The sequence below is a fragment of the Cyprinus carpio genome, chromosome B15 (genome assembly GCF_018340385.1).
Source record: "Cyprinus carpio isolate SPL01 chromosome B15, ASM1834038v1, whole genome shotgun sequence".
In the NCBI taxonomy this organism is placed as follows: domain Eukaryota; kingdom Metazoa; phylum Chordata; class Actinopteri; order Cypriniformes; family Cyprinidae; genus Cyprinus; species Cyprinus carpio.
Window position 1 is genome coordinate 24,150,789 of NC_056611.1, and position 12,870 is coordinate 24,163,658.

The 12,870-nt window shown below is 34.6% G+C and overlaps 2 protein-coding genes across 2 annotated transcripts in view; one reads left to right on the top strand and one right to left on the bottom strand.

The window, feature by feature from the left end:
* Positions 1-1,598: 1,598 nt before the first annotated feature.
* LOC109098981 (rho-related GTP-binding protein RhoG-like) lies at positions 1,599-5,137 on the bottom strand. The gene is made up of 2 exons (XM_019112540.2): positions 5,000-5,137; positions 1,599-2,943 (listed from the first exon to the last, which is right to left on the bottom strand). The coding sequence occupies exon 2, from the start codon at positions 2,914-2,916 to the stop codon at positions 2,341-2,343; it is 576 nt and encodes a 191-aa protein (XP_018968085.1). The 5' UTR covers positions 2,917-2,943; positions 5,000-5,137; the 3' UTR covers positions 1,599-2,340.
* A 2,045-nt stretch (positions 5,138-7,182) lies between these two features.
* Positions 7,183-12,870, top strand: part of LOC109088758 (stromal interaction molecule 1-like) — a 36,540-nt gene continuing 30,852 nt past the window's right edge. The window contains 2 exon segments of the mRNA XM_042739941.1: positions 7,183-7,472; positions 9,012-9,139. Of these exon segments, the coding sequence (XP_042595875.1) occupies positions 9,019-9,139 (121 nt within the window). The 5' untranslated portion in view covers positions 7,183-7,472; positions 9,012-9,018.

Genomic DNA, 12,870 nt, shown 5'->3' on the forward strand with positions numbered 1-12,870 from the left:
GGAGGGAAGTGAATGTTTCTCGTTTCTTCTGCTCTCACTAACAAGAGACTCAAAAACCAACACAAAAGAAAGTACATGAAAACTGCTTCATAAGCAGCCACAAACTCATCTCCCAAAAAAATGAACCTGAAACTAATGAGTTTCATGTTTTGTAATCGTGAGGTAAGTGTGTAAAGCGCAGATTTGCATAAACGGTTCCTCCTTTTTATTAAAGTGTCCAGGAAAGTACAAAGTCAGCATTTTATACAAAAGCTTTTATGCTGTGACAGTGGGTTGTGTGAACTGATTCACACACTAGTGGCACAGAATTTCTTTCTTTTGTTTAACAGTATTAAATCCTAAATGCTGAAATGAGGTTCCATGTATGTCTCACGGTTGAAAATAAACGTTATAATGAAATCAAGCTTGCTTTACACACAAAGTCTCATTCTTCTTAACATGCTTCATATTTGTTAAATATTTGAATAATCGTAAATTAAACTTTCTACTGACACAAACTTAGTAACAAAGAAAAACACAATTAAAGGGATGCTCCACCCCAAAATGAAAATTTTGTCATTAATCGCTTACCCCCATGTCGTTCCAAACCCGTAAAAGCTTTGTTCAAGGAGCGCTGTTTCTATGTGTATTTAGCTTTGATTTGAAAGTAAACAGCGCATCCTTGTGGCGTGGCTGATACAGAAGAGCATACACAGCATACGGTGATATGGAGAGACACAGAGGAGACTGCTGACAAAGGAATTGTTGAATAAAATCGTTATTTTTGTTTTCTTCACTTACAAAAAATGTTCCCGTCACTTCATATAAAACAGATTGCACATCTGATGGCAGATGGAGTATTCTGATGACGACTTTCATACCTTTTATGGACCTTGTCACTGTTATTTACTTGGAAATCTATGGGACAGTCACAGGCCTCCCGGTTTTCATCCAAAATATCTTAAATTGTGTTCAGAAGACGATCTGAGCTTTTACAGGTTTTGAACGACATGGGGGTAAGTGATTAATGACAAAATGTTCATTTTGGGGTGGAGTATCCCTTTAAATACACGTATTAAGCAAGAAGAAGTGGGGAACATTCAAAAAATTTATATTTAAAATAGCATTTGTTTTCTTGTCTCTAAATTTGTTCATACTAAAGTTATTACCACAAAATATTTGATTTTGGTTTTTTATATGATTGTCTATATATATAAAAAATACATATAAAGAATATATATATATATATTCTTTATATGTATAAACAAAATTACCAGAGCCAAAAATTCAGTCTAGAAACACTTACAAATTGCTAGTAAATTTCAAAATTGTTTAAACTGCAAGTCACACATTTTTAAGTAGAAATTTTCAAGTAAAAAAAAAGAAATAGGGTTTTCTCATAAAATATACTCCAGCAATCTTTCTTTTGGTTACAACTTTGAAAATAATTGTTTACAGTGTTGATCACATAAATTATAAACATGTTCCAAAAGGTTTGACACCCAAAAAGTGTCCAAAATACTGTACGTTTTGTCTTTATTTTGCATACACTTTAAACCCAAATAAGTTAACAGAATTCAAAAAAAGATATAATTACATCAACATTTTAATTTAAGTCGTTTAAAGTTTAAGAATATTTTTTATTTATACATGTTAATTGCTCTTAACTAAAATGATCACGTAATATCAATTTAAATATTTTGGTAGTGGAATTTAAACAATAACTAGCTAAATGCTAACATGCTAAATAACGCAAGACTTTGATTAGCATAGCAACAGCTTAATAAGTTAGGCAATACAGAACATTTAACATTCAGTATACCTTCTTATGCTCAACTTGTCAGAAACTCTTCTAAATTATCACAACAAAACATTAAACACTACTAAATCTCCCATTCCAAAATCTTGCAAAAAAATAAAAAATAAAAAATCTAACGCTTAATTTTAGCATGTACTCTCCCTTTTGAGTGTCATGACAAAGCGTGCTGGGAAATAGAAATCCCCAGCCCAGTTTCAGTTAAATTCAAGTTCCTCTAAACAAGTTCATTAAATTTAAAACACTGACCTAAAATGTGTCAGTTGTGTGCACTCACAAAAAATAAAATCTTAACACTTTAAAGTTTGTTTGTTTGATCTAATTTAAGTATTTTGAGCATTTACAGTGTATTTCTATTGTTTTATTATTTGATACCTATTATTTATTCTTTTATTTCCCCTTGAAATAAATACCACTTGGTATGATATTTTGTTGTATAATGTAAAGACATTTGTACTTTTTATTAAGTGCGATTTTTGTTCATATGTACAAGTGATAAAACAAATACCCCATATAAAAATACATATGTTCAGGTCACGTCCCATTTATAGTAGCACGCATAATTTCTTGCGGCCTTGTGATTTGGGGTTGAGGAAAGCGAGAACAGCTTCCGTAAACACTTCTTTCACCCCATCCTGGCTGAGCGCTGAACACTCCATGTACTTGCTGGCCTGGATTTGTCGGGCCAGCGCCACCCCCTGCTGTTGGGACACCACCGTCAGGTTCTTCTCCTTGAGGTTCTTCAGCACCTCTGGATCATCTCTCAGATCTTTTTTAGTCCCCACCAGCAGGATGGGCACATTAGGACAGTGTTCTGACACCTCGGGGTACCACTTTAGCTTGACGTTCTCGTAGGACGAGGGGCTGGCGATGCAGAAGCAGATGATGAAGACGTTGGTCTGTGGGTAGGAGAGGGTCCGTAGACGGTCGTACTCCTCCTGTCCCGCAGTGTCCCACAGATTCAGACTGATGACTTTAGAGTCTACAGACAGCTGTGCGCTGTAGTTGTCAAACACTGTGGGAACGTATTCTTTAGGAAAGGCGTTGGTGGTGAAGGAAATCAGGAGGCAGGTCTTCCCAACCGCACCGTCTCCAACCACGACACACTTGATGTTCTGCATTGTTGTTCTGCCTTCAGCTTCCAATAACTGAAAGACACACAAGGACCAAATGTTGTCTTTGACTTGCATGCAGTACGTAAGATATTTAGTTGAAACTAACTTCTACCAAAAATTTGATAGGCCTATTTGATCCAAAATATAGTAAGAACAGTAAAATTGGGAAATATTATTACAATTTAAAATACTTGTTTATTCCTGGGATGCAAGGCTGAATTTTCAGCATCATTACTCCAGTCTTCAGTGTCACCTGATCCTTCAGAAATCATTCTAATATGGTTCTTCTTAGAAATCATCTAATGATGATTCTTATCGTTATCAATGTTGAAAACAGCTTTTGCTGCCTAATATTTTCGTGGAAACTGTAATACATATTTTTTCCCCAGATATTTTGATTAATATAAAGATTTATTTCAAATGTATTTTTTTAGTAACATTATAAATGTTTTTTTTATCACTTTTGATCAATTTAATGTGTTGTTGCACAATAAAAGTATACATTTATTATATATTTTTTTCTTTTATCTTATATCTTTGAATGGGTGTGTCACATTTTCCACAAAAATATGAAGCAGCACAACTGTTTTCAGCACTGATAATAATAAGTAATGTTTCTTGAACAGAATGATTTCTGAAGGATCATGTTTCACTGAAGACTGGAGTAATGATGCTGAAAATTCAGATTTGCATCACAGGAATAAATTACAATTTCAAATATATTCAAATAGTAAACAGTTATTTTAAATTGTAATAATATTTCTGATTTAACTGTATTTTTTTTTTTTAATCAAATGCATTCCTAGTGAGCATAAGACTCATCTTAAAACAACATGCAAAATGCTGAATATATCAAACTTGAAGAATTATATGTAATTCCAACACTGGTTAAACAAAATAAATGAACATATTCATGCTAGAAGACCATCATCGTCGTATAAGTCATGTTTACGTCAAATTATCACATGCATTAGAGCTAAAAATGACCACGTTTGACGCCCACAAAACATTAGTGTTGTCAGTGACCTTTATTTATATCTTTCTGAGAAGAACATTTGCACTGAGCTAGCAGGGAAGTAATTCATCTCACATGGGTGCCTGTTAACTTCATCTGAAACTCTGCAATAATTTAATAATCTCTCAATAATTGTGAAAACATATGATGTGCATTCTCCTCAGCTTGAAAACAAATCTAATGAAGAGGCTGTCGACTCTTTACATGTTGACTTATCTGCTGAAGGCCTAAAAATACATGCATGCACTCTAGTTATGCACATCTGAGTTCGAAATGTGAAATCAGTAGATTATTTATAGGTTTAGGGGTCTAACATGACTTTGCTGAAAAAAAAATGTTCCTTTTTTTCAAAGAAACTAGAACTTAAAACTGTACAGCTAACTGTTTTAGGGATCATGAACCGCCAACAGTCCATTTACTTATCGAATGTTTCATATTGCGCTGGAAAGTATTTGCGTAAAAATCTTAAGCTCCAATCAAAACGACTACAATGCATTTTCCAGGAATCAGAATGCATGTTTTAGAATGACTAAAATTGGATTTTGACATTTAGGTGCATGTAAATTTTTTACAGATAAGAGTACTTACTGACCTGGATTTATTTATTTGGTTAGTTTTCTCAGTACTACATATTCACAAGCATATTCACATTGACGGTCACTCTACAGACAGTCTCTTTCCTTATAAGTGCGCTGTCAGAATAAACTACAAAGTGAATCAGATCAGGTCTGTGTTGTATATCCAAATGCTACCAACACCATATAGGCTTCATATACTGTAATTTGCACTATATATTTAGTAGAAAAGTAAAGGTTTTCTGTCTGTCTTTATTATAAAATGAAAAATACCATTACATATTAACTGTTATTTGGTCAGATACATAAACCGCAATGGAGCTCCATTTGACTATAGCAGAATAAAAATAGGATGTAACTGCTCTAATGACATCATTGTATTCTTATCAGTTTACAAATAATCAAACCAGAGATGCAAATTAAATCTGGCCTAGAATAAAAGCTAATAGGAAACAGAGTTTGGGACAGAGAATCAAGTGCAAATTAGAGATAAACTCACCGGGCATGATACAAAAGAGCGTCCAGGAAATTGTCAATAGTGGTATGAATAAAACTGTCCCTGAATACAGTGACACAGGAGACTGAAGGAGGAAGTGAGCACAGCCTAGTGCACTGAGAGGAAGTCAGTGACACAAAAAAGCAAAGTGCAGTGGAGAAGTTTAAAGATGATGTAGACCAGTGGGGTGCATGTCAAAAAGAAAGACAGTTGCATATAGACACATTTGATGTGTATATATCCACTATAGTGAATGGGTGCCGTCAGAATGAGAGTCAGAACAGCTGATAAAAACATCTCAATAATCCACAAGTACAACTCCAGTCCATCAGTGAAGCAAAAAGCTGCATGTTTGTAAGAAACAAATCCATCAGTAAGACTTTTCTTTCCATAATATTGCTTTCTCCAGTGAAAAAGTCTATTGTATCAATCGGGAAAGACGTGTACATGTACCAAGGCACAGTTTACAAGCAAGAACAGTTCTAAACAAATATGTTGGTGGATTTTGATGTGAGAGAACAAGAGTGGAGGTCCCTTTTCATTGGAGGAAACGTTATCATGGATTATGGATAGGTGCTGGATAGGTCAGAAAAGCCTTAGTGATGGCTTTGTTGCCATTAAGAAACATGGACTTGGATGGCTAGAGAGTGAGTAATATTTTTTTCAGAAGATTTCATTTTTTGGGTGAACTATTCATTTAAACTCGCCGTGCATGATCCAAAAAGAGCGTGGGATGCTTCAAACTGAAACGGTGAAATGTTAACATCTACTTGTCCATTAGTGACATTTTTCAGTGTCATCACGAGGCCACTAGGAGGCAGTGTTATCTTTTCACAGACGCAAGCACGCTCTGCAGTCCCTTCACATAAAAGAAAAAGTAAAAAAAAAAGTTATAAAAAAACCACCATAACAAAAGATGTGTTTCCCATAAAAAACTGAATGCACTTTTTTTTTCTTTTCTTTTTTTTTTTTGCACCAGTCAAAGGGCCACTTCCTTGCGTCCTTCTATGCACTACTGAAAGTTGGATTATTAATGACTATTTATTGCTGGTGATTAGACAGAGTGTTTTATGGTCCAGTCAGATTCTGTGGCCTTTTTCATATTTTTTTTGCACCTAATTTGTGGGATTTCTGCAGAAATCTGTGTAAAAATAAATGTCCCGCAAGCCCCCAATTAAGGAAGTAGGTTATATAGTAAGGTTAGTAAATTATTTTCTATCTTTTAGATTGCAGCTCAAACATCAGAGCACTAGCAACACTTAGGTCAAGGTTTGTTTCCTAGGAATGCATGAACTGATAATGTAATGTAAGTCGCTTTGGATCAAAGTGCCAGTTAAGTGCCTAAATGTAGAAAAATAATGTATATTAATACAAAGTATGCTAGTATAAGGGAATATAGCCACCCTGAAGCCCAAGACTGGTTGCCCACTGAAGCTAATTAGGGTTGAGTCTGGTCAGTACCTGGATGGGAGAGCTCATGGGTAAAACTAGATTGCTGCTGGAAGAGTTAGTGAGGCCAGCAGGGGCTGCTCAACCTCTGGGTCCTCATGGTGCTACATATGTGTGTGCTGTGCATATTTATTATGTATATATAAATACACACACATGGATGTATATATTTCAGATTTTTTTAATATATTAAATAGATTTATATATAATATAAATTATAGCCTATTAATATAAATATATACATGTAAATATTTTCAAAATACAGTATAAACTCAAAAATATAATATTGTGTGTGTGTATTATATATACTTATACTACGGGGCCGTTGAATGCTTGAATCTGATTGGCTGACGAACTATCTGAGGTGTAAAATTATTTAATTACTCTGCTTTGCATCATGGCCTCATCACCACCCCCGGTGAGCATTATTTTTCTAATAATCCAACAGCCCGTCGTCAATTGTTCCTTACATAATACATATACATATTACACACACATATAAATTATGTAAACAAAAACTTTTATTTTGGACGGGATTAATCGCGATTAATCGTTTGACAGTAGCCTACTGATAAATATTAAAAATATATAAAACACCCTCCACTGTGGTAAACGTAATAAACATACAAAATAATCATTTTATAAATATGCTAGAATATATAATTAATTAAATATACAAAAAAAAAAAAAAAAAAAGCTTGTGTGTGCTTGTTATAACGGAGTCTGTGATAGTGATCAGGTGTAGTGTGTAATAGCAGGGAGTGTGTGACTGCGCATGCGTCGCGCCGCAGACTGCGAGCCCGGCTTGAATCGAGGAGGAAGCGCAGCTCATTTGGCCTCTGTTTGCTTCTGTCCCTGATAGAGGACGACTGAACCACCGTCCACCTGCCGTATTCTCTAATCGACGGGACGAAAAACCGTGTGTTTTTGGCGCGTTTCAACACAACGCCTCCATGGAGTCTGATGGGAGGAGAGAGCAGCTGAAGACGAACCTCAAACACTGAGACGCTCTCCACGAGGATCCGAGGTAACGCAGCTCGTTTTAAACGATTTAACGTTTAGTTTCCCTGTTTTACATCACATATCGTTTTAGAGATGGATTTGAGTGTTTAGGAGGAGGGAAATGTGAGAACGAGTGGCCTCGTGTCGCTACAAAGCCAGCTGCGCATTCAACCGCATGATTATAAAGATAATACAGTGTCGTTGATTATGAATCACCTATTTATGACTGATTTTGTTAAGCAAATGTGGGTGAAACAACTATTACTAGGTACGGTCTGCTCCTGAACCATATCTGGATAACGTTACATAATACGTAGGTTAATGTGTTAATAATTAAGATTATTATTTTGTAAAGTATATGCTGTCCTTCATATGGTACTGTACAGCTTAACCTTTTATACTGTAAACATTTTAAATGGTGAGTGTAGTAGTTAACCAAGGGCTGGACTTTATAGTTTCCACTTAAAAAAAATGTTAACTAACGTTAGTTGACAGGTGAGTACTTAATAGCATTCATCACACGTCATCACGAGAAAAAAAATTGCATTCGTTTTGTTATGGAAATAAACATGTATAAAGCAATTTGTACCACTTTTTTTTTTTTTTTTTTTTTTTTTTTTTTTTTTTTTTTTTACATTTACTGTGTTTTTCAGAAATATTTTACTGGGGGTCAGATTGATCACAAATAAAAACATTGTACTATTTTTTTAATGACTGTAACCTTTCTGAAATTTGAATTTACATAAGGGTAATTTTTTCTATCTAATATTTCAATGTCACAATAACTTAAAATGAATACAAAAATATTAATAATAATAATTTTTGCAGTAATTACAAGAAGTGAATTTCTGCAAAGCATGAGTTAAAATTATTAACCAACTGTATCTTAAATAATTATCTTAAATGATTAACATCATTGTTTTAATAATTTTACACTCTGCTTACTGAAAATTCCTTTTTTTTTTTACATCTTTTATTTTTACCTTAGAAATAATGCATTTAAACAAAGTGTAAGTGGGGCTTACATTATTAATATATTGAAATATATTAGTATACTTTTAAATACTTTTATTATGTATTATGTATATTAAATAGAAAAGGTCAAGTTCAGAGGCACCATAAATTTATATAGTTAAAAATAAAAAATACTTCAAAATAGGGACTTTTATATTACCTTTTTTTGGGTTGGGGGGGGGGGTGCTCTGCTGATCATGTGCAGAATAATAAGTGTCATAATTAAAGACATTAAAGCAGCCTCCAAAATCAAATACTGTCTAGTAGGTGCTATGTTTAGTTTGAAACTTACTCTAAACTTTACTTACAGTAAAAAAAAAAAAGTATGTTCTGTATAGTATGAAAATGAATGGTATGAATGAAATGTGGACATGCTGCTCTTTTTACGTGTTGTTTTTCATTTACTATAAAGTACGAAAGCAGGCATATTCGGATGCAGCATAAGTGTGTTCCATTTGCCATTGTTCTGTTAATTTAATACATGACTTGACACACCGGATTGGATTGTTGGTTTGCTGACATGATCTTTCTCGCTCGTATCCCAAACCAGTCTCACTATGGAGCTCAGCAGATTGGTGACTTTCTGGATTGCATGTATATGCTTCTTGTTGGAATGTCGAGCGGACAAATCCAATCATGTAAGCCCAGACCCCTTACCATCGGACAACGGTGTCTCAGGTGAGTTTGAAATCTTTGAATTATTATTTTACATTGGAGAAAAAGTAGCTGTGTCATCATAGACGAGAGTTGACACCTTTTCAACAAACGAGATGTACTTCAAAGTGCTCTGTGCTTTGCAGCCCCCTGTCCCGGTGCTGTAGTCTTATTTAGAAATTGTGTGGGGGTCTAAATGCGGCCCGGCTGAGAATAGGAAGGGAATGCATTCTCTATTAAGCACTGTCCTCACTTGGGCTGCTCTGTGGCAGTGTGTCAAATAAAGCATTAAAGTGTGTACAATTGCTTCTGTAATGTGTTTTAGGCCCATATAAAGGGTGGCTTGTCCTTAGAGTTCATCTGAGTTGACTTTTAAGAGATGTTTGGGATTTGTTGCTTCTTGCCCAGATGCCTGCTCGACAAAACAAACCAGTTTTAGTGCAGTGATGTAATAATGTGAAAATATATCTAGATTTTTTACACTCAGCCTTAAAAGAAAAAAAAAAAAACAATTAAAGGGGTCATATGATGCGATTTAAATTTTTCCTTTCTCTTTGGAGTGTTACAAGCTCTTGGTGCATAAAGAAGATCTGTAAAGTTGCAAAGACTAAAGTCTCAAATCCAAAAATATATTTTTCATCAAAGTTAAGACTCTGCCCCATCCCCCTAAAACGGCTCATTCAAACACGCCCCTACATGTATACGTCACTGTGGAAATATTTGCATAATGCTGGCCAAATGTTCCAACTGAGCATCATTTAAATGCCATAGCCTACCTGAGTATTGTTGCTGACCATGCCCTTTATGACTACAGTGTACCCATCTTCTGATGGCTACTTCCAGCAGGATAGTGCACCATGTCACAAAGCTCAAATCATCTCAGACTGGTTTCTTGAACATGACAATGAGTTCGCTTTACTCAAATGGCCTCCACAGTCACCAGATCTCAATCCAAAAGATCAGCTTTGAGATGTGGTGGAATGGGAGATTCGCATCATGGATGTGCAGCCGACAAATCTGCATGATGCTATCATGTCAATATGGACCAAAATCTCTGAGGAATGTTTCCAACACCTTGTTGAATCTATGCCACGAAGAATTTAGGCAGTTCTGAAGGCAGAAGTACTAGCAAGGTGTGCCTAATAAAGTGGCCAGTGAGTGTGTGCATATATAATATATACATACACACACACGCACATATGTATGTATGGGGGGTATAGGTACACGTATTCATACTGAACCGTTTCGTGGCGCCCTGGAGATTTGTTCAGAGTGGAAAGCGATTGAATGCGATCATTCCCTTCTCTGTACTACTAGGTTTAATGCGAATAAACATGACTGAACATCTCATGCCTCATGAAATTGCTGAATCAGTGTTTCAACCGCTGAAAGACATCAACCATACAGCGTGGAAATAAAACGTCACATAGCTTTTACCTCAGTTTACCTCAGCAAGTCATCAGTGTCCACAGATCGTTAGTTCACTAGAGAAATTAAGTCTAGAGAGGAGCATTTTGTGAAATATTACACCATATACTCATTATATTTTACTAAACCTGTTAGTCTTAATTATTTAATGTACAGTATGTTTAATTTATGAAACATGCTATGACAGCCATTGTGTAATTGAATATATTTTAACAAATATCTTAGAAATTGTGTTATTTACAAGTTAATTTAAAAACTTCATTATGTGCAATTTACATGTTTGCATACAATTTTTTTTTTTTCCTTATGTCTCGTAACTTATGAAACACAACTCAAATGTTAAGCGGACAATTTTCTTAATGCAGTTGCTGTTTACATAGCTAGTATCGTTACATGTGAACTGGGTGACGTTGAAGTTATATTTGCCCGTCATCAATCACGTTATGCCTCAATGATGTAAAAGTTGTCTTTTACAGTGGCCTTCTGGTGGTCTTGCTTTTCCGTGTTATGTTAGTGAATCAAACCGTCTGATTTTGATTGCAGTGTAATGACTCGAGCCCTTTGGGAAAACTGCCTGAAGTCCAGAGTGTGTTTCTATATATGCTTTTGTTGAACTAGCAGAGCCCAGTCATTAAATGATAATACACCATTCAGCTACTGGTTGAACAAGCTGTATTGTATGTGTCCACCATTTTTCACTCTAAATTTTGCACTGAATTGATCTTTAGAGAGTTGCCCGTAACTCTGCAAATCGATCCAGGTCTATTATTTCAAACGGTTATATGCCATGCTCATCATTTTTAATAGTAAGACGTAGTTATTTTGCACCTTAAATGCATATTTCTGTATGAGTGTTGTACTTTTATCATACTGTAGTGATATAAACATTGGAAGTTGCAGCTGGTATTACTTCTGCTTCATTCATCACACTGGAAATGAAAGGTCAAGTCAAGATTATACTGCACATTTTAGCAAACCTGGGTATCTTGTGCATGCAGAGAATTTGCATACTCCACACACACTACATACTGCAAAGATAAAGTAGCATGCTATTCTCAATCTAAACATAACCTTGTTCTGTCTCTGATTATGGGAAGTCATACCATAGGTGGTTGTTATTTTGCATCTGAAGCTGGTTAATGTAAATATATTATAAGGATAAGAAGTTTGCATAGCAAATGATCATGCTGTACACGCTATATGCAACTGGTGTTACTACACTACATTTCTGAGCAGGTTGGGCTCATTGCATTTAATTTCAGAAGCTGTGGCTTTAGAATCCTGTATGGCTGTTTTACAATGCATATATTTCCGGATTTAAGATAATTTATTCTTTGCATCGGGCACAAGTGTGTTTGACCACATTAAAATAACAGGTCACTTATATAGACAGTATAAAGAGATGAGTATTAAGCCCCTAAAATTAGTCTTAGATAATGGAGTTTTCCTGGCTTTCCCAGCACATAGATTAACAGGCACATGGGAAATGTGGCAACTTTGGCCTTTATCGAATTCAGTCACGAGTTCAAGGAAGGTGTTTTTTTTTTGTTGTTGTTGTTGTTTTTTTGTGCCCCCTCCTCTCTAACTATAATGTTATGACAAAATAAGAAAATGGTTTATGAATCTATGGTTTATCTCTGATAACTGAAGCAGAAAACTGTTCAAAGGGTGCCTTTATTCAGTAAGAACACATTAAATTGATCAAGTGACAGTAAAGATATTTATAATGTTACAAAAAAATTCTATTTCAATTTCTATTTCAAATAAATGTATCAGTCATCAAAAGTCCCTGAAAAATTACCGAGAAAATGTATCACAGTTTCCAAAAAAGCCGCACAACTGCTTTTAACATTGAAAACATTTAGAAACGTGAGTTTTTAGTGGGTTATAATATAATATAATATAATATAATATAGGCCTAATATAATAACTTGAGGGTTATGGTTAACTAAAAACATTTTTCATTTTAATTTAGTTTGTGATGTACTAAAATAACTAAAACTAAAATTGAAATACAAATTGTGAAAAAAATAAACATGTAGACATGTAAGCATGTAAAAAAATATTAAAAAACAACAATTTTCTAAACCTTGAGAATTGAGACCGAAAATATAAAATAAAAACTATTTGAAAATACTGATTTAAAAACTATCATTCTAACTGTATGATACTAAAATAACACTGCTAAAGGACCAAATCAGCACACAGTATTAGGATGATTTCTAAAGGATGAAGACTAGAGTAATGGCTGCTGACAACTCAGTTTTGCCATAATAAATTACATTTTAAAATACAGTATATTCAAATAGAAAACTGTTATTTTGAAT